Source organism: Anastrepha obliqua, chromosome 4, assembly GCF_027943255.1.
Source record: "Anastrepha obliqua isolate idAnaObli1 chromosome 4, idAnaObli1_1.0, whole genome shotgun sequence".
NCBI lineage: Eukaryota > Metazoa > Arthropoda > Insecta > Diptera > Tephritidae > Anastrepha > Anastrepha obliqua.
This window is the reverse complement of record NC_072895.1, coordinates 1223147-1244496: the sequence shown is the minus strand read 5'-3', so window position 1 is coordinate 1244496 and position 21350 is coordinate 1223147. Positions and strand designations below refer to the sequence as shown.

The window sequence follows — 21350 nt, the reverse complement described above, 5'->3', positions numbered from 1 at the left end:
ATAAACAATATAGAAATACCTCTGTGCGTATGTGTGTCATAGCTTAGCACAAAATCCGAAAAAGTGAAAAGCAAATAGTGTTCTAAAAGTATGGCCGATTTATTAACCAATTCACAATTTACAGAAAAACGCTTTTTTAACCAAAACTTATCGTTTGCATTTTAATCATACATATACATATGTACGTATGTACTACACTCTCACAAACCGAATAAAATTCAGTCCTATAACTGAATCCATTACATAATTTATCTGAACTTTTGTCATTTAAGATAAGCGGTACAATATGAAAATGACAAATTCGGTTATAAGGCTTCAGTTTAATGAAACACATATTCTTACATATATTTTCAAATCATTTATATGTATTTTCTTACATTACCTATCATTCAAATGACTTGAACTCCTCTAAAATGTATTTGGGGAATTCACTTAAACAGAGAAAGTCTACGTGAATATAAGCGGCCACCGTTACTGAGAGCATTTTGTACTTCTTTCATTTCCGGCAACTTTCCTATATCACCTCGGGCAGCCATTGAGGGAGGCGTGGCTAGCAAACGACGTGCTACTCGTTGGATATCGCCTTGATTGATTTTTTCTACATAAAGCATTTAACTTGTTTTATATCTGTAGATAACTTATAATAAATTGATTCATTTACCGATTTCACGTATAAAGTGCTCAGGCCGCTTACGATGACCTGTCGCTAAAACTTGTCTGCCCACGTCTTCAAAAACAACTGGTCTGGATTCCAGGTTCATTAATAGCATTGACTGCAACTGAATTTTGGATCGGCTCAATTCATCTTTACTTGGTTCACTTGCCATATTAACAAGTTCGCGAGTAACAACTTCAACCATGTCGCGCACATTATTAGGGGGTGCACTGGCATGTATACAGAATAGGCCAGTGTCAGCATAGGCATGATTGTAAGCTGTAGCACTATACATCCAATGGTAGCGGTTAAGCACATTTGTATACAGTCGAGAATACATGCCCTTCCCAGGACCTCCAGCTGAGAACGAACCGCCACCTCCCATCATTATGTTCAAAACGCACAACGCAACAAAATCACTATCTTGATGAGAACAACCTTCCAGTCCTATTACAACGTGAGCAAGCTCCGGAAGGCCAGTAGCTGCATAGATCGGTATTTCACACTGTTCCTACAAAAAGTATTTTTTATTAGACCAATCGATTTATTTAATTTTTTCTTGTTTTTATAATACCTTTTTCAATCCACCTGTGTATTGTGCGATTGAAGCATCCACCTCGGTAGCTCCGGTCCCTTTAATACTTTGTGTTTCCCAAATAGCACTTTCTTCCACAAAGTATTTCTCTACGTTCCGAACTAGCTCATCGTGATTAACCTGTTAATTTTATCTGTTCAAATAAAATATCTCAATATATTATGTTAGCATATAAATTATCGTACCCCAACTCCGGCTATTACCATACGCTGTGGGCTGTGGTGATACTTTAAATAGTTCAGTAGCACATCCCTATCTATGAGTGGAAGATTTTCAGAAGGACAAAGTTTTGGTAGCCCAAGAGTGTTATCCCGATATGCAGCTGCATGTATCATATCCATTAAAATAGGCTCCTGCTCTGGTCGCATTCCCAGAGTCTCAAGCTCAAACTGCACCGCCTTTCGAGCGGCACTTACCTCCCCGGCATGGAGCGTTGGTCGCAAAGTCACATCAGCAAGTAAGCGAGTAACCGATTCAATTGCTCTACTATCTATGCTTGCTGCATAAATGAGTGTATCCCGCGAACTTTGACAATCACAAATACCTCCGTTCTTTTCCAACTCCTTCAGAATGGCATCTTTGTTAGGAAATTTTTCAGTTGACTGTAATAATTATGGTTGTCGGTAAATTTAATTGAATTAGTTTGCATTTATAACTTTTGACTACATACATTAAACGCTAACTTTTCAAGAAAGTGAGAAACGCCACTAGGGTATGTAACCTCATAACGTGGGCCTGAGTCAATCACAAGCCCAACAGTGCAAAACTGCCCAAATCTTGGTTCAGACGCAACACGCAGCCCGTTAGCAAGTGTGGTAACTTGGGTAAGACTGCTTTCGGCTAAAGGTCTTGCATACTCAACTTCAGAGAGATTTGGAATTGGATCTGTCAGGGGCGGCAGGTGGGTGACAACTTTCGTGGATGGTTGGTTTACAGTGAGAGAACTGGCGTCGCCTCGAGCCCTGCCTGTTATATTTCCAATGCCTGTGCCACTGCCAACTCCAGTAGAAGCTTCTTCACCCGACAGGGAAGAGGGTTTTGTCGCATAACGCCTTAAAACACTGGAACAAAAAGTCATTTGAGGTTATTGCCCAAACTATTATTGCTCACCTCCAACGATGCCGCAATCGGCTTAGTAACCGAACGTTCATATTTTCTTCCCCGTTTTTTATTTACAACGTATTTTTCTTTTATGCACTCAATACTTCTATAAATTTTTACAATTAAGAATTTTTTATTGAAACATAACACAGTATAGAAAAAATTGGAAAAACGTTTCTACGCACAGATGGTTTGAAATGTCATTTTTACAAAGGGAGCAGAATTTTGCTGTGGGGAAATCTGTCATAATCTAATGTCATATAAAACCTTACCAGAAACTTACGGTGAATTTCCACAGGCAATCGGTTATTGCTCTTCAGTCGTAATTTTAGCTAACATTGCGACCTAATATATGCAAGTGTTGTTACTTTGGCAACAGATATCTTGTGAAAAACTAATATAGGGAAACAGGTCGAAATTTCAAAATTTTAAACTGCCAAAATTTCGTAAATACTGAACCGATTGTAACGAAATCAGTAGCATTCTAGAGGAAATCAAGATATCTTTATTTTATGCACTTAAATATACGAAATCTATACATAAATATAAAATAGGTAATAATAAAAAAATTAACTTTCTGTTATGAAAATTATAAAAAAATGCGAATCTTATTAAATAGAAGAGATGAAGGACTATATAATAGAAACGTGCAGAAACCTATCAGAATTTTGATTAAGAATACCGTTCCCCCGACAATCGCTTCTATCTTACCGGAATGACCTGGACTTACTATATATTCGGTCAAGGACTGTCACTCCCCGTACATGTATGGGACATGTTTTTTCTACTATAACAACAACAACAGTTGAGACCACAACGGTGGGCAGCATTACACAACGCCAAACAATTAGAAGACGTCCGCGCGGAAAGTCCTAAAGTCCTATCACCCTTGCTGTGCAGTTTAGTCGTCACTTATTGCAATTGCTATTTGCTGAATAGCAATAGCTTTCGTAGTCAATTATACACGGATAACATTTTAATCATGGCAAGAGGAAATATTTCGTTTTAATCATGGCAAGTGGTAAGTTCCAAAATAGTATTTGTCAGCATGTGAAGGCACCATGCTCGATACTAACCATCTTTTCACATGCCCCACTAAACCCACTCATCTAACTCCCTCTTCCTCTAGACCCAACCTGTCGAAACAGCAAGTTTACTGGGCTTACCGTTAGATGAGCTAGACGAAGACGACCGGTAATCTACACTACACTGACAGGGCTAAGGCAAGGCGAATGTAATATCTAAGGTGGCGCCATTCAAAAAATTAGTTTATTTTTCGCGATTTTGACAAGACTGACGTCAGCTCCCCTTGAGAATTCGCCGTGTCTTAAGAGTCCATCAATAGACAAGCAAAAGGAAGGGGAATTACTTGTTTGTGAAGAAGAAGAGTAGGCGAAAGCAATGGAAACAACCAAACACAAGAAATTATACACACACACATACTTTCTTGCCACGGCATCTTCCGCATAAAAACGCAAGCAAACTGGATTTGGAGGCTTTATATTAATTTATGCTTTCACAATTTAGCACACGGCATTTCGTTTTCATTAGTTTGAATCTTACAAATCACTGTAGTACTTTTCCTATTTTTGTTTGTTTTGTATTGCGAAGGGAGCTGACGTCAGGCTTGTCAAAATCGCGAAAAATAAACTGTTTTTTAATGGCGCAGCCAAAGTACTTAATTCGCCTTGTTATTATAGCTTACTATGAACTTTTCCAAGAGGGCCAGTTAGCAGCTTACATCACTCGAGAAATATGATGTTGGTTGGGCAAACAAAATTCAACGATTATGATGTCGCTAAAAGGAGTATTATTAATAAATAAAAAGCACTCCAATCTTGTTGCGTATATTTTTTTATTTTTTATTAGTATGCTTTTTTACAAAAAGTATAAAAAGATAGTATTTATATTCATTTTAAATTGAAGCGGCGTTTGCCATCAAATCGGTATCCATAAGCTGCTGCATTCTTTGTGTCCACCAGTGCTGGATTACGATGCTTAAAGAAGCTGCCGTGAGCATGAGCGGGACGCGAAGCACTGTTCGGAACACCATCCATTTCCCTCGGATAAAACGCTTCAAAATAACCTTCGGGCGGAATGACTGAGGCGATTTTGGTGTCGTTTGGATCGTAACCAAGTGCAAAGCGTGTTTTTAAAGCAATGCCAAGCAGGTATAGCCAAAAAATCATATGAAATAACGTCGTCATACTGCTAACCTAGTTAAAAATGCATTTGAATCAACCAACTACGGCTACAATGGGGATAATTTAATAAGAGTTTAATTACACTGTTGAGTTGAATTACAATCTTGAGTTCCTGTTTGTTTCAGCTCTCGACACACGTAATTTGAATCAGGGCTTATTGGCTACACTTGGAATGAAGTTTTTATGCATGCTTTATGTATTCGTACACAGTATATATATATATAAACATACATACACAGATTGCAAATACAAATAACGTACCGTGACTCGCAGAAATGTTCGAGATTTGATCATTGAGGAGTGTTGCTTACAAATAGTCGGGCCAATCTTAACGAAGCCTTCTCGACATTTTAAATAAAATTACGTATGTACGTTAATAAATATATTTAATTCGTAAGTATTTATATACATACATACACATGCACATGTGAATTAATTTTTAGCAAAAATTATACGATTTATAATTCGTTAATGGATTACAAAAAAATCAAAAACGAAAAAACCACATGATTCCACAAATGTCTACTACTTATAAAAAGTGGTTAAAAACAACCTGTTTGCTAACTTGAAAAAACTTTGTTATAAAGAGGGGTTCAATACAGGGTAATCTAATCGTATGAACATTGTACGGTGTGAATGGTCTGCTATTTTTTTTAATATATATTAATAATAATACAATAATATATAATAATTTTTAATAATAATAATCTATGTATGAATATAGACACATTTTTGAAAACCCTTGTACTTGAAATTATAAAACATGGCCCCAACAAATACAAAAACTGACTTCCACAGTTTCTGAATGAAATAAAAAAAATTAGTTTACTCCAATGAATAAAAAGAAATAATACTAGCAAACTAGGGCATTATATTTAGTACATGACTTCGTTAAGAAGATTTATAATTCACCTTTTTCTTGTTATATCAGCATAAAATAATGCAATTAGAGTACTTTTAAAGCAATATTTTTGTTGCCTGGAAGCTGAAATCAGTTTGAGGAAAAATTATAACCTTACTAAATCTAACTTTAGCACTAATTTCGCGTAAGGTGTAGTTTGCAGATTTTGTGACGCAAAGTAAAAATTTTAGTTTTATCGGATTTAATTTTTTATGGCTCGGCATTCTTTCACGACTTACCAATCACACGCTCAAATAACGCCAAAAACGGGATGTGAAACAAGTGACACAAACGAAATCTTAACTACTAGATTCCATCAAACTTCAACTGTAATTGACCGTTACACAATTGAGATCTTACACATGTGAAAAACCGTTAAGTATAAACGCTTATTAATATTCTTGAATTTGTTTGCAAAAGACAAAAATAATAGATATATATGTATAGTTGAAACAAGGCTCGCCTGAATCTAAGGCGGATACTTCTGTTATCTTTTATTTTGTATGGCTTGCAACATAATATTATATAATTATTTTCTACATTCTGAAGGGAATTATGTTTTAAAAGTATATACTAAAACTATTTTTGTCTACTCCAATATGAAAACGGAAAAATTCATCTTTTGCTTTGGTACTTAACATATTTGTAAGCATTTTAATTGCTCACTTTTGAATTAGTCCTCAGTGAAGGGGTGTTCCGACGTATCACTGTTGTTAAGTCGCCTGCTTTCTAATATTCTAGTCGATTTTTCTAGGGTTTCTTTGTAAAAAATATTATTTCCTTCGCTTGGCATTGAGTACTTCGAATCATCTAAATGCCATGTTAGACCCAAGACGATGTTGAAGGCTGAAACGTCATAGGCATGACATCCCGAATACCGATACTGTGGTTTTTTGTTGTATTTACAGCCATTCCATTGCGCACCTAAAATAATAAAAAAAAAATGTTTTCTTTTAAAACTTGTGGCAAATTCTCCACTTAAAATTTCTAGCCGGTATATTATGTTAATATATCAACACAGCGTTATTGCTACACGATCTGGATTATGTATGTACATTTTGGTTTCACGTATATACGTACATGTATATACATACATATGTATACATGTATATACATATATATTTTTTCCACAAAATGATTTTTATGAGGAGCATTTCATTTTCATGGCAGAAATACACTGGAAGGTCTGCTATTGCCTGCCGAGGGGCGATCGCTATTACAAGACTTTTTTGGAAATTTAATGTGTGTCTAATAAATTACAAAATTGATCCTAAATGTAGATGGGAGCGAAATTCATTGTCTTAAGGCTCCTTTGAATACAATGAATGTCAGTTATGAAATCACTCATGCTTTCGTCATGTTTTGGACTGGGAGATTTTTAAATTCTGCCTCACACCTAAAACATACATATGTTACAGAATTAGGTTTTCAATTTAAAGTTTTTCTCTAACCGCTGAGCTTATGAGCGGGGAGGGGACGGGTGACATTGCAGTGGACGGGTGAACAACTTACGTTCGCAATCGAAGCTTGCGTGATGTCCCAAGTGAAAATTTGATTCAATCATGAGGGGGAAAGGCTCCGAACAACAAGTTCGATGGAAAACGGCCCACTCTCGGGGCCCAGCCGGACATCGTGAAGAAATGAAAATAGTCAAGTTTGCACGACTATCCGCGTCAGTCCGCGCGTAAGAGAGCGATTACCCTGGGACTTCCAAAAACTTCCTGCAAAATTATATTCGTGCAAGCGCTTAATCCTAACGACTACAATGTGCGTGAAAATGTCTATGAGACAATAATGAAGCGATTTCGTACGGTAAACACTATATTTTGGAGTGATGAAGCCCATTTTTATTATTAGGCACCTAAAGGACAGAACCCAAAAGTGACGGTTCGGTGCGCAAACTGATAATTATAAAAAAATGTTTTCTTCTTTTAAATGTGGAATTACTCGATAAACCTCAAATATTTTGAATAAATATCAACCCAATGCTTCTAAGCGCAAATATGAGTTTTGTATATTTAGCCATTGGAAATGCTGACTTTTGAAAAAATACACGTCTGAAGTTATTAGTTTCAACTTCCGCTGGGATGTACATATATTTAAAGTGATGCCTTTCATATTTGGGACGGGACAGCATACTTTTGCACATCTGTCGCAACAGTTGCGATGAGATGAGTGTAACGTAGAAAATCGTATTACTGTACGCGCATGATTCGAATTTGACGCCAAGAAGTCTGGAATCTGTCTGTGTTAACTTGTTCCTTAGAAGACATTTAATCACAAAGCAAATAGTTGCAAATGAAACATCGGTCGAAGCTGTTAAAGCCTAATCTCGTTATATACTACTTGAGTGTCCGGGAATAGTAATAGTCGTATGTTCAAACTGACGTATGCATATACATACCTAGTGCCTAAAGGATATATTCATTTGCAATAATGTACGAATACGGTGATTCCTCAGTTTTGAATTCCAACAACGGAGATAAAACGGTACCGAATGTTATGTTTGATAACACGATGCCCAGTTTAGGCAAAATGGAGGTTCAGGAAGGAGGTATTCTTCATTCCAACTTAAATGACTTGATTTAAAACATAAATGTTTCAGCAAATTTAAATATGGCGAGCTCAGTAACAATAGAAGGAGGCCCACAGCAAACTCTGCCTATGTACGCCATTGATGGCACTGTTCAACAATTCGAAATACCTGATCCAGTCCTTCGACGGACCTTTGCTCGTAAGGTTTTCATTACTCTGCTAGTAAGATCCCCGTTTTAATTTTATGAGAGCACGTGCAATTGACCTTCCTATTTACAGCTTCAACATATAATTACTTTGCCAATTATTGAAATTTTCATTGTCTGCTTTGATCCAATTTCTCATCCGGTTATTCAAGGAGTTCGCGGAGTATTTTTTTGCATTCTAGTTGGACTTTATTTTTTTAGTGACATGCGGAGATATCCACCCATGAATATTGTCGTATTTGTTATTGTAACATTACTAACAGCCATTGAAGGAGGTGTTATAGCAACTTGGATACATTCTCAACTAGTAAAATATTAAATATTCTTATTAGTAACGATTCTTCATACTGAAAGTTTTTTTTCTTGTTTAAGGCCATATTTCCTCATCTGATAGTCATCGTACAACTTTTAGCTACAGTTGGCTATTCCGAGCAAACTCGGTATAAATTTACCGTTGTGAACGCTATTTTGTTGGTTCTTCTGGTGTCATTGGCTGGCCATTATCTGACGGAGATCGTATATTCCTCATTTTCATTTACTGAGATTGCATACGCCCTTCTCTCTCTCACGACATATAAAACAGCGTATATAATCTACGATATGCATCTAATGCTGAGTGGGCATCATGGCTATAATCTTCAACCAAACGAATATATATTCGCTTCTACTAACATTTACGCAGATATTCCAAACCTTTTTTGGCGGATGTTGAAATTTTTCCTTATCACACCTTTAATCAAAATGTACGAATTTCTAGCAGGCTGCTGTTTTGCCGAAGTGTTCTAGATTTTTATTGGGAATGCAATTTAGGTAAAAAATTCCCATGGTAAAAATTTCCCCATAATAAAAGATAAATTAAATGGTAATAATAAAATACTTGAAAGCTTCTGATATTATTAAAGTATTGCTTTTTCGTTTATTTGGCAACCCAAATTAAAGAAAATGGAAAAATTAAGTCCTATTGAATTATATATAAATAAATGTTTATTAATATTTAATCTGCTTGCTGTTGAACAATAAAATAAAAAAGCATTTAAAAATTTAAAATAAGCAGAAAAGCTAAAGTGGGAATCTGTAATACTTTTTGGTACAAACGCACGGACATAAATTATACATGTTGTCAGAGCCATTGTCGCATAAATTGTATATATTTTTGTTTTTGTTGTGGAAAAGCTATTTAAGATGCGAAAGTTCTAACCAATAATGAAAGTTAATAACCTTCTTATAACAATGTGACTACAAGTAAAGAAGGGTAAATTGGGTTGTTAATTTTTGGAATCAAACAAACTCAAAGACAACGAGAATTATAACTTGGATAATCAGACTGACGGACAGAAATTTAGTCTTAACATATGAAAAGGGAGTGTGGCTTATATCTGCTCTCAATAAAATAGATGGGATGGTCTGATCCAAGTGAGATAGGGAGCAATACACGTGTCAAGGTTGGGTGTGTTTTATATAGTTATTATTGGATTTTCCTGTTTTTACCCAAAAGTCGCGTTGCTCTATTTACATATTTTCTTGGGTTTATCATACGCGTCAAATTTAGTAAGTTTGCTTTGTTTATAACACAGATACATAGACAGATTTTGTGATTTACTTCCTATGCAATTAACAGATAATTTATATGAAATTCACTAAAAAGTGAATTAGAAAACTTGTCCGATAACGTTTTCTTTATTGAAAATTATCGTTATATGGAAGGTGGGTTATTACAATAATCAATATCACTCTACCTTTGGCAAAGTGTAATACGTATACCAAGAGTGCGATTACTCGCATCATTCTGAGCGTTTTGGTATATATATAATACTCACCGATTGGCGTTTGTGTATTAAATAAATAAATATATGAATATTAGCTATCTCGAATCCTTTATGCTGTTACATACAACCGTTATGTACGTTTATATAATAATAACATTGAGTCCAAGTACACGGGTACAACAAAAGAGCTTTCAAATAGTCTTCAGTAGACCATAGACAGTCGGATAGACTTCGGTAAGAGTAACATATTTATTGAAACTGAACTACGAAAATTTTTCTTTTCCTTTTAAATCGCTCATAAATAATAAATATTCATATTGCGTTTTATTGCATTTTAATATATCTTAATATGTACTCACCTATTGGGTCAATACATTCCAATGTTAATATACACTTCAGCCAGGGCAGCATAATGTTTTTTTCCACAAAGGGACTGCCGAAAAATAAAGCTATATCGAGGTCAATCATCCGCAAAAATATAAAATCTTCGGCATCAGTTTGAAAGTAATCAAACATTTTTGGATGTGTAAGTGTTGATACTGCAGTTGGTGTGTTCCAGCCCAGAACTCCCGAAGTTGCAGCTTTACTTCTCATTTTTTGTAGGTCGTGGCTACCACCTCGAAACCGAATATAATTTTCCGCAAATAGAATGCTGTTAGATCGCGTCAAAGCGTCTTTTATCACAATCGGACGATAAGCATGCATGCGCTGGTCTAAGACATGTGATGGATAAACCGACAAGTCATAACTGAGAACTAAACACTTGGATATGTTACAATAAGCGATTAAAGCTCGGGAATCATCCTCCGATAGTCCAAGATCATATATAAGTAAATGTTCATCTGGAAACTTTGTTGCGATATTTTGAGCAAGTAGTATTGCCGACGGAGCTTGGCCTTCCTGAACGTATGTGACTATGGTAAAATTTGCCTTTGTACCATTGTAAGGAGTCGTTGCGACACGCGATCTGCTGCTGTGCCGAAGAGAGTTCTCTTTGTAGGAACTGCCACTGACCTTCTGCAGGTTCTGAGAGCTGTTTCCCTCAGTTTTTAATGCGTTTTCAACTTCATAGTGATTATATGATTGGGACTCCTTCGTGTAAGTGGTATCCGTAAACCCCAGCAAAACCAAATATTTAGAATCTATTTGAAGTCTCTTTTTCTCAGTAGCTCGCAGATTTTCCTGTTTAATAAAAAAACTTTTAATTACAACTAACGATATATTGGTACATACACCGATGAATTGAGGCATTCATTGGAGTATACATATACGTATGAATATACAATACATGCCTATAAAAAAAATTTCATATGTATAAAGAAGTTAGTAAGTGAATTACTCAACTTGCAGCTCTTTATTCAGTTACTATTATATAGTCTATGCCGCTTTTACTGTATAAATTTCATAACTTTGGGAAGTTTGTATATTTATATGTATAGAACAGCATACAATTTGAAAAATGAATTACGTTTCAAAGTGTATGTATGATTGAAAAACGAACTGACGATATAAAACATTATTCCGTTTAACCTGGGCTTTATTGATATTTCAATCAGTGAAGCTTTTTAATGGCTTTTTTTATGTAGGACTTTGTTTTTTAAGATGCATTCAGTTTTTAATAATAATATTATATAGTAACGCATTCTGATATTGAATTATTATGAGTTCTTGAAATTTTTTTTCAATGAAAAGTATTTTTTACTACTTATGACTAAATGGGAAGATATCCAGAGCTATCTTTTATCTTTGAACCCTGGGCTATCCAACGGTGAGCATGCACAAACCTACCCGTCTTACCAAAAATGAAAGCTTGTTTAGAATTTGGGAATATTGCCATTATATCGCGATAAAATTGAAAAACTCACCTATAATTGGATTTATATGGATGTTCACATATCTATGCGCAAATGGGCATGTTATATCATTTTACTTACCTGCAATTTGTTTAGCTGCTGATGTGTATGCGTAACTATGCTTTTTAAAGAGTCGTTCGGTTCACCTGCTGGTCCCAAAATAATGAAAAATATTGTTGTAGTTATAATGCAGCAAAGTATTAAAATAAGGTGTTTTGTTCGCATTGCCGTAAATTTCTGGTTCAACTTTCGTGAAATTCGTCGTGCGTTTTTGCGTCCAGTTTCCTTCAATCCCTCCACAGTGTTAAAAGTTAAGATTTGATTGTATAAATTTTATATATATGGTTTTGAAAGCTTTTCAGAAATTGCTTTTAATCAGTTTGGATTATTCATTTCATTTAACAATTTAATTTAGAAAATTTCTATCTCTCAATGATGCCGCTTTGAATGCACAGGTTTTTCCACGTACATATGTACATAGGTATATATAAAATGATGTTATTTCTGAACGAAATTTGGCACAATTGTTTTCAGAATATTTTGTATATATTTGTTTCTAATTACTGTATTTAGTAAGAAAGTTGTCATCAACATTGTTGAAAATGTATATCCAATAACTTCAGTAATATTATACTTAAAGTTGCACGGGTATAATTATTATCAGCCCATCGAAGATTATCTTTTTCAGACTCGAAACCTTTGTTGCTAGTCCTCTAGTTTTGCGTTTTGAAAGTGTGTGTGCTTTGCGGGATTTATTTATGTTGATGTTATCTAGTGAATATGAATTTTTGTAAGTTAATCACGCAAATACTGCTGCTTAAAAATCGATGTTTTGTTTCAATGAAATAATATTGAATATTTTGATACTTACTTTTAGTAAACCCAGGAATTTTAAAACATACACTTCAAATCAACACAGAACCACTTTGATGAAATGGCAATCAAGTTCTAAAACATTGCACGCTTCTATAGCGGAATCTTTAGAGCTCTGAGAATATTAATACTCAGATATCGAGAGGAAATTTATTTCACTTTTTGTTAATGCGTAACAAAATTACTTTCCCTATTCATAGTTCTTTAAATGATATTCGATCATATATTTTGTTTAATTCCAGCTCAGCTGCTTATAAACTAAGGTTTTGACATTTTTATAAAATGTCAATAAGCCGCTGCCCTTGGTTTATATAGCAACGTTGCCACACAATTTATATTTGCAAGCAAAATAATTATAAGGTACTTCTTCTTCTTCTTCTTCTTAGCCTCACAGTCCGTGGTGGACCATAGCTTCATCAACAATTTTTCTCCACTTTATTCTATCCATAAATATTATTCTATCCATATCCATAATATATCTATCAATTATAAGGTACACATTTTAGATTTACGTTAGCAAGTGTTCAGGCAATTTGATTTTCGATTTCAACAAACTTACACTTTTTTACCAATACAGTCTCACGTTTGAAAATTTTGTCTTTGAATTTCTATACCATAGTAAAGCTTTTTCCGTTTATATATAGTTGGAATTAATATATCGTTGTTTTGGACTTCCGGGAAACTCCATCTAGTGGTTGTCGAAATGTAACAGTTTAAAAGCAAAGAAACGGCACCACCCTGCTGCACGCGTTATTTTTTCCTTTTCTGTTGTAAATTTGATCTTGAAATATCACCACATGTAGACCACATACGTAATTTGCTGGTCACCTCTTCAGGTCCGGCGGGAGGGTGGATTATTTAAAGTGAACAAGTAGTGTTGCATAATTACTAGTGTCGAAAGCTTTAAAAAATTACAACATGACTAGAACTCTTCTCGCTTCTTAAGTTCACAGTTCATTTGCGCGGTTATGACATGAAGTGTTTTAGTGGTACTGTATACTTTACCATATTGATATGTGGCGGCGGTTAGATGCTTCCTATAGACCGGGAATAGAAGGGTAACAAGTTTCTTCCCCACTGCTAGCAGAAGAGATTTTGGGCCCCGGAACATGCTGTTTCAACGGGTTACGTCCACAGGGAGAGGGTTGTTAGGTGAGTGGATTCAAGGGGGCATGTGATTAGGGGATTAGTATCGTGCGGAGTATCTTCACATGCCAGACAGTTTTGAGTTGGTCAGGGTCGGTTGTGGATAGGTAGGAGTTTAAACTGCTACTTTATCTGAAACGTAATTGTGTCAGAGTTACTCGAGTCTCACGAGGAAGCTGAAACTTTTCGTTTGCAATGGATGGTGGTTATACTCCGTCAAACAAATTCAGGGAGCGTTTAACTCCAATTAGGGCGTTCTATTGGTAATCGAGTATAGTACTGGATATCGTTAAAAAAGTTATGTAGACATCTCCTGACGTGTCTTTTCGGTGGTTCAGTCTCTCTTCTTTATCCTTTGCTACAAGGGCTACCGACTAGCAACTTGCAATCGCAGTTGTATGCCCCAAGAGGGAGAGCAAACTATTCAAAATGATCCAGTAACTTGTAAGCCTCGGGATTAATATACAATATTATAAAGCAAAGATTTACGTAATTCGAAGACAAGAATGACGGAGAAGAAGATTGTGCCTTCGGAATTCGCCGTGTCGTAAGATTCCACCAATAAACAAACAAAAGGAAGGAGAGTTACTTGTTTGCGAAGAAGAGTAGGCGAACGCATTGGAAACAACCAAACCCAAGAAATTATACGCACACACACATAATTTCTAGCCACGGGGTCTCCCGCATAAAAACGCAAATAAACTGCATCTGGACTCTCTATATTAATTTGTGCTTTCACAATTTAACACACGGCACTTCGTTTTCATTAGCTTAATTAGGTTAAATCTTACAAATCACAGTACTACCAAGCAATTCACTGAATTTTCACAAACAAGTAATTTCTCCTATTTTTGCTTGTTTTGTTCGTGTGTTTTGTATTGCGAAGGGAACTTATGTCAGACATGTCAAAATCGCGCAAAATAAACTAACTGTTTTTTAATGGAGCTACCTTAGATATTTAATTCGCCTTGAGAAGTGTTTTACGAACGGAAGAGCGAATTACGTGCCGTGGGAACATAGCAAGAACGAAAGTAGTACTGTAAATATTTATCAAAATTGCCTGTAGGAATACAAGGAGCACACACTGTGGGAGTGACTTATAAAAACAACTACAACATTAAATTCGATACAATTTTAGTTACCGCTATAGCTAGAAATACCCGTAAAAACTTATTTTTACTGCCGAGAGAAAGCGTCTCTTGTTGAATTTGTCTATTGCCCCTTACTCTTTCATCAATATTGCCTGAGTCAACTTATGATCGCCCTATTAACTCGTCTCTTGATGTGTCTCAACCATGTAGAAGTTTAGAAACGTGTTCAAGAGATTTTAGACAAACAGCAGCTTTATATAGAAGTCAGGAATTCAATGTGATGAAATTAGTGAAAAAATTCAATGCTGGTGATTTCTAACATCTTTTTTTCAGAATGGTACTTCCAATGAAGCCTGAACGCAAATGCACTTTTATTTCTGATCCTCCGGTGTTTGCTGGCGCTTGGGAATACTCAAGGCGAATTTATTACAGGTGACAGCAAACACATATAAGTAAAACCCTACATGTATTTGTTGTTGCGTTTGGTGCAAGCATCACGTCAAAATCAGCAAGCAAATGTAAACATACGAATGTAAACATACCAATACATTCAAACAAAGCATATCATTTTGACCTAAGCCATACCTACGGCGAAAAATTCAGCTGGGTGAATGCTGTCACCTTATTAAATCCACCTTGGGAATACTTAAACATGGTACTTTTATTTAAAACCGAGCGATTAAGAAAGTTGCCAGAAGATACGAGCTGCCACCTCTAGAAATTACGATAGTTGTTAAGCAAGGCGAATTGAATACTGAAGGTGGCGTCTTCCCAAAACAGTTACTTTATTTTTCGTGATTTTGACAAGTCTGACGTTAGTCTCCCTAACAATGGAAAACAAATGTACCTTGTCTATCAAGGATAATAGGTTAGTAGGTTTGGCCAATAACTATGGTGAAAAGAAAATTGTGAGGGAACTTCGGGGGATGATTAGCTAGCCGAATTCTGCACGATCATTTGACACATGACGGCAACAAACTGACACTGTGTTAATATTTTCGCACATAACAAAATTTTATTTTTTTCATAAATAAACCCAACCATAACTCCTGCTACGTCAGCCCAAAACAACATATGTTGTTTTAATTAGCAAATCGATTATTGCAAGCTACAACAATTTTGGTGCGGTTAACTTAAACAAAATAATATGAGACCGAATATACACACTTAATATATTTAAGTATGTATAGTATAGATATTAATTTTTCAATGTATAGAAAAATTGCTACACTTCATATGCATTGCTACATACATACATATGCGAATACATTTTTGCAGTTAAAACAAGTCTAGAATACTAACCGTTGGGCAATGAAAACGGTCAGTAACAATAGTTTTCGAGATATTATTATTTGGGAACAGTGAGACCGAATATACATATGTACTTAATTATACTAACTATATAGCAGAAAAATGTCTATAATGTCTATTGTAACTGACCGTTTTCATTGCCAAACGGCGATTTTTAAATGTATTTGCATAATAAACTAAGAAGTGTGGCAATTTTTCTATAGATTGAAAATTATGAAAATCTTTGAAGGCCCTTTTCAGATTGTTATTGTCATATTAGGGCATCCCCTTGTGAAAGCTCTATCTACTCCCGACTCACGTAAAAATGTGTGCCCAAAAACTTCAATATTTATTATAGTGACAGAAAGGTACATGTAGGAGGACACTACCACTTTAACTAGTTTATGCTTTACATATAATATGTACATACATACATATACGCGTATAGATCATATTTTATAAGTGTGACACATTTTGAATTCTACGCACGTCACATGGGCATTCTATTATCTAGTACGAATATATGTTTAAGAACCAAAAATTTAAGTACTCAATCTGTGAAGGTTTAAAGTGTGTTTAATTATTTGTACTCTATTGGGTCCATAACAGTACACAAAGATTTTAGTCCATATGCTCCGACTTTTCACCTTGGCCGTAGTGGTGCTAACCGCAGTCACTTCCAGTTTGGAACGCTGTAACGTAGCTAGCTTCACTAAACAAAAAACTGTCAAAAGAAGCTTAATGTCACTTTTAAATTGCTGTATAGTATAATTCAATACAATACATACACCGTGAGATATGACTCACGCAAAGTATTTAGCAATGAAATCTCTTTAGGCCGAAACAGAATTGCTATGGATAGCGGGTTGAAGGTTGGTGATCAGCTGACATATTTCCGTCGGTAAATTCGGTCGGTTAAACACAATTGCGACTGGGTGGTTTTCGGCTGACATTTTGTTGTTACAATAAATTAATTTTGTAGTGAAAGCTTTTCGTTTGCTGTATTTGTGAAGCAACTCGTTGAAGCTCATTGTTACGAAAAACAACTTATTTCTAAATTATTGATATTTGGCGGACTTTCTTGTGCAAGTCGAATAAATTTTATTTGCCTGCTGTTGCTTGTAAACAAATTGTGATCAGAAAAACAAATAGAAATAAATTTAATTATTTTGCCGCCGTAAAACTAACCGACGACAAGAAATTCGTCTCCACTGCAATTCTGTGCAATTTTATGCTGTTAAATGTGTACTAATTTTGACAGCGGGTACAAGTCAACCCGTTACCCGCTCTAATTTTGTTCAAGCGTTCATGCGTTTGCGCCTAAAATTTGTATGATGCAATAAGCGCACAGTTGTATATGCCCTTATGAAGTAGTTGCGGATGCAATCGGTGCTTTAAGGTTTTGCTATGTATGTAGACTCTTGGAGTTGCTTTATCGGCCGTAAATATAATATTAAACGAAACTTGAACAGGGGATATGTATGTTGAGTGCAATACACTTTCAGAATTCTGAAAGCAATTGATATGATATTAACTTTTCTTACCACTTGCATTTTTCAGTTGGTAATTTCTTTCACTAATATTGATATATGCGAATGTGATGATACATCTTATATATTCGGTCAATAGCACTAGCAGGAACTAACTGCACCTATCTATGGACCATATGTACATTCATTCATTTCTTTGATTTCTATAGAACTTTTCTATTCACCATTTCCCTGCTCGCTATCGTTATGCTCGATTAATTTAACGAAAAAGTTGCATGCAAAATTAACAACAAAGTTATCGAGCAAGATTCGTATGGTTATAGCTCATTAGACTAGTATAACCCACTGTCGTACAAACATATATAATTTAAGGCAGCTCTATTCCACTTCCCAGCCACTTGCTAACGCTTGGCGAAAAGAAGAGGCCTTATGTAACAAAGTAGCTACAATACGTACATATCATATCTAAAAGGGTTTAAGACAACTAACCACGAAATTATGATTTGCTTAAAGTTTTTTTTTTTTACGGCTGTATGCACGAAAAAATGTGTCGTTACCTTGCTCATGGTCGTTACCTTGCTTGAACTGCAAGCGAAAGTGCGGAACGAACGACAAAGAGCACAATCGGCCCCCGCATTCGGCAACGTTCGACATCTGCACACCTACTTGAGTGAGCATACATAAATATGTATGTATATGCGCATATGTATATATATAAATTCACATATTTGTATTTGCATATGCCTTCTTCCTGTGTGCATGGTAATGAACCATTTCTCTGTTGAGAATAGGACGATGAGAGGAAAAGTAGGAAATATGAAAGGGAGTGTTTCGAGTGTAATGTTTCTTGAAAAAGTCAAATCGATGATGGTGCCTCTTCGTGTTGTTGACTTATTAACGTCTGATGCACAATCGAAATTCAAGATATCTTTCATGAATTTGATAAATGTTTCGTAATTTTTCACGTTTGTGTAAATGTAACTTGACCTATTCCATTGCGATTCGATTTACCTCCTTCTCTATATCCATACAAAATATCTATCAAACAAATAAAATTAAAATTTTGTTTTGAAAATTGCAACCATTACATCAGTATTTTCTTATGACGTTGTCACGTTAAACTATCGTCAGTAAACCGGCTTTACAGACAACCTCTTTTTGAGATACATAAGTCTATCGCGAATTTTACTTTATGCTGTTTAAAAATAGCGTCATCTATGTACATACCTATGTATTGACGATAGCTCATTAGAAGAGAATGTGCCTTTACTTTTACTTTGGCAGTTATAGCAAAGTGAAAACTTTAAAGCCGGTTTGTTTTCTTCAGGGATATGTACATTTATTCATGTGCATTTATTTAGAACATACATTTACATACGTACATGTGTATATGTATATGTATGTATTTATAAATTTTTTTCTGTAATATATGTATGTATTTATAAAAAATATGTATGAGAAATTATCATCATTGTGAAACGGATGCTTTGCTGAAATTTTTGGTTTTTCCCGAAACCGATGAGTTGACAAAGCAATAGCTGTGTACGCTGGGCAAAATGCTTAACTAAATTGATTGCTTCGCAGTGTTGGCGTTACGTTTATGTGAATTAGAATTTTGTGATTAATATTGTTTTAAGCCAACATTTAGTGCTGGTAGTTGAAAATAAAGGGAATGACTCAGCATGCGGTTTCATTGGTGGTTTTTATACATTAATACGTAAATATATGTACATACATATGTGTATTTTGTGTGTATTAAGCAGCAGCTGAATTCCGTATAGCTTTTTTGCTCTTCGCCACATTTACTCTGCCTTACGAATTAGGGTTACGAAGGGTTTTGAACTAATGGTAAGGATACTTACTTATTTCTTGATCACTTATAAAATAAATGAAATGGGAAATAAGCAAATGCGACATGCTAAGCCGTTTTTCAATAACTAGTATCGCCCTTAGTCGAAAATTCAGCCAATAACAATTCTCACTGTAAGTCAATTGAACTATAGAATGGAATAAAATATGTAATTTTTTTAAGCCCTGGTAGTGATCCATAAAAATTGTTTTAAGATTTTGAAATTCCCTTGGATTCATTTATTTTGAACAAACAATATGAGGTTTATGCTTGTATGGAAGGTGTCAAGCCCCCTTTTCTAATATCAAATGCTTTTCGACTTAAGTACGGCATTCGTAATTTATGTACCTATGAAATTTCAGTACCTTAGCATAGGCTATAAGCCTCTTCTATTCGCCACTTGCTTTGCCGCTTTGCGAAAAGAAGAGGCCTTTTATGAAGGTTAGTGTGGCGTATTTATAAGCATATAATGATGATTAGCAGCGAAAGGGTCTTAACAACATGTAATTTTTCTCTTCTGCCTGCTTAGAAATTGTCTTAACTCTAGAATACTCCACAAAATGTTTGATTCATAACAACCTAACTTTCTAAGCGATATTAGTTTTTTAATAATTTCGGTTAAGTATTTTTATTCATTAGTTGGGGAACTAACTGCTGCAGAAGGGCAAATATAATTTTTTATGTTTGAAGTTAATAAAAGATTGGGTAAAATATTATTTCCTTAATTTCTTGTACATCGCCCTCCTATTTGAGGAATGATGAATGGAAATTTATTACACATTTTACTTTTGCTCAGAAGTATACTCGTATTATAGTTTTTATTCTACTGTCAGTTATAGCTCGAAATTTGAATTTCAGTTTCGAAGTGATGAATGAACTTATTTATATATTTTCTCAAATATAACGGAAAAAGTAGTAGGTTGACCAATGTGTGAGCCAAATTTTTATCTACCTCAAACCGTTAGCGCCATTTTCAAATCTGAAGCGGATGCAGTCGAAATAGATAATAAAACAGATCGTGTCAATGAACAACAAAGTGCAGAACATCAAACGAACTACTACAGGGTTCTTCCATTGTTGTCTTATAAAAATGACCATCACAAAGAGGTTTTGTCGTTAAAGGAGAACGAATATTTACGATTGCGCTGGCAAAAGTTTTTATCGGACAAACCAACTGAATATATACGCATTCGCCTCTATAGAGACCAAATGAAAACGGAAAAAGTTATATGCATACACATCTACATATATATAAGTACATATATACATTTATAATTGACCACCAATTTACTGGATTTATCTTTCAGTATTATAACTCCCCGTCCAATGCAGTTAAACGGGCGTTTCTATGGTGTCGATAACAAACTATCACCAGCTCCTATAATTCCTGATCCTAGAATGATTTGAATCAGTCCAACACAGAAAATAGACTGAGCATTTCGTTTTAGTTAGCTGTGGATTTATTTAGATACATACAAACAAACATATGTACGTGTGTATGTATTGTATATAAATTGAAATATCATATATATGTATGTATGAGAGTGATGTGCTCATGAAATCATACAAATGTGTTTTTAATTTAAAGGGTAAATAGTTAATAGGTAATTAAACTACCATTAAATTGACAACAAAATTAAAATACGGTCATGCGTAGTTTTGTAAATTTATGTGCACAAATTATTGCCGCAAACCGTAACAACGTGAATTATGTAAATGCATATGTATGTATGTATATGCATGTATACATATGTCAGTGTATATGCTTATGTCGTGACAAGCCAAATTTCGTATG

At 35.0% G+C, this 21350-nt stretch overlaps 5 protein-coding genes across 7 annotated transcripts; 2 read left to right on the top strand and 3 right to left on the bottom strand.

The window, feature by feature from the left end:
- Positions 1–78: 78 nt before the first annotated feature.
- Positions 79–2555, bottom strand: LOC129243659 (mitochondrial-processing peptidase subunit alpha). Its single transcript, XM_054880848.1, has 6 exons — positions 2361–2555; positions 1921–2311; positions 1436–1852; positions 1230–1370; positions 662–1166; positions 79–598 (listed from the first exon to the last, which is right to left on the bottom strand). Exons 1-6 carry the CDS (start codon positions 2399–2401, stop codon positions 429–431), a joined length of 1665 nt encoding a protein of 554 aa, XP_054736823.1. The 5' UTR covers positions 2402–2555; the 3' UTR covers positions 79–428.
- Positions 2556–4187: 1632 nt separating this feature from the next.
- Positions 4188–4942, bottom strand: LOC129244998 (uncharacterized). 2 transcript variants are annotated; one of them, XM_054882939.1, is made up of 3 exons: positions 4817–4942; positions 4656–4716; positions 4188–4602 (listed from the first exon to the last, which is right to left on the bottom strand). In XM_054882939.1, exon 3 carries the CDS (start codon positions 4556–4558, stop codon positions 4262–4264), a length of 297 nt encoding a protein of 98 aa, XP_054738914.1. In that variant the 5' UTR covers positions 4559–4602; positions 4656–4716; positions 4817–4942; the 3' UTR covers positions 4188–4261. The 2 variants fall into 2 exon arrangements, with proteins under 2 accessions (XP_054738914.1, XP_054738913.1); XM_054882938.1 differs by lacking the exon at positions 4817–4942 and having other exon boundaries at positions 4188–4567; positions 4638–4766.
- A 956-nt stretch (positions 4943–5898) lies between these two features.
- Positions 5899–12959, bottom strand: LOC129245086 (uncharacterized). Its single transcript, XM_054883066.1, has 4 exons — positions 12688–12959; positions 11898–12587; positions 10323–11145; positions 5899–6380 (listed from the first exon to the last, which is right to left on the bottom strand). The coding sequence occupies exons 2-4, from the start codon at positions 12039–12041 to the stop codon at positions 6130–6132; spliced, it is 1218 nt and encodes a 405-aa protein (XP_054739041.1). The 5' UTR covers positions 12042–12587; positions 12688–12959; the 3' UTR covers positions 5899–6129.
- LOC129245087 (protein lifeguard 2) lies at positions 7438–9145 on the top strand. The gene is made up of 4 exons (XM_054883067.1): positions 7438–8010; positions 8062–8213; positions 8271–8504; positions 8570–9145. The coding sequence occupies exons 1-4, from the start codon at positions 7893–7895 to the stop codon at positions 8981–8983; spliced, it is 918 nt and encodes a 305-aa protein (XP_054739042.1). The 5' UTR covers positions 7438–7892; the 3' UTR covers positions 8984–9145.
- A 7405-nt stretch (positions 12960–20364) lies between the features above and the next one.
- On the top strand, positions 20365–21057 carry LOC129245794 (uncharacterized). Of its 2 annotated transcripts, none has more exons than XM_054884186.1 (2): positions 20365–20775; positions 20866–21057. In XM_054884186.1, exons 1-2 carry the CDS (start codon positions 20483–20485, stop codon positions 20960–20962), a joined length of 390 nt encoding a protein of 129 aa, XP_054740161.1. In that variant the 5' UTR covers positions 20365–20482; the 3' UTR covers positions 20963–21057. The 2 variants fall into 2 exon arrangements, with proteins under 2 accessions (XP_054740161.1, XP_054740160.1); XM_054884185.1 differs by having other exon boundaries at positions 20365–20810; positions 20863–21057.
- Positions 21058–21350: the final 293 nt, after the last annotated feature.

Bases quoted from the DNA above. Each gene is read 5' to 3' on its own strand.
- LOC129243659 (XM_054880848.1), bottom strand. From the start codon at position 2,401: ATGAACGTTCGGTTACTAAGCCGATTGCGGCATCGTTGGAG. The intron at 2,312-2,360 runs GTGAGCAATAAT...TTTTTGTTCCAG, and splicing joins CGATTGCGGCATCGTTGGAG to TGTTTTAAGGCGTTATGCGA. The intron at 1,371-1,435 runs GTACGATAATTT...TAAAATTAACAG, and splicing joins TGGTAATAGCCGGAGTTGGG to GTTAATCACGATGAGCTAGT.
- LOC129244998 (XM_054882939.1), bottom strand. From the start codon at position 4,558: ATGACGACGTTATTTCATATGATTTTTTGGCTATACCTGCTTGGCATT.
- LOC129245087 (XM_054883067.1), top strand. From the start codon at position 7,893: ATGTACGAATACGGTGATTCCTCAGTTTTGAATTCCAACAACGGAGAT. The intron at 8,011-8,061 runs GTATTCTTCATT...TAAATGTTTCAG, and splicing joins AATGGAGGTTCAGGAAGGAG to CAAATTTAAATATGGCGAGC. The intron at 8,505-8,569 runs GTAAAATATTAA...TTCTTGTTTAAG, and splicing joins CTTGGATACATTCTCAACTA to GCCATATTTCCTCATCTGAT.
- LOC129245086 (XM_054883066.1), bottom strand. From the start codon at position 12,041: ATGCGAACAAAACACCTTATTTTAATACTTTGCTGCATTATAACTACA. The intron at 11,146-11,897 runs GTAAGTAAAATG...TTTATTAAACAG, and splicing joins AGCAGCTAAACAAATTGCAG to GAAAATCTGCGAGCTACTGA. The intron at 6,381-10,322 runs GTGAGTACATAT...TTATTATTTTAG, and splicing joins GGAATGTATTGACCCAATAG to GTGCGCAATGGAATGGCTGT.
- LOC129245794 (XM_054884186.1), top strand. From the start codon at position 20,483: ATGTGTGAGCCAAATTTTTATCTACCTCAAACCGTTAGCGCCATTTTC. The intron at 20,776-20,865 runs AAAAGTTATATG...ATCTTTCAGTAT, and splicing joins AGAGACCAAATGAAAACGGA to TATAACTCCCCGTCCAATGC.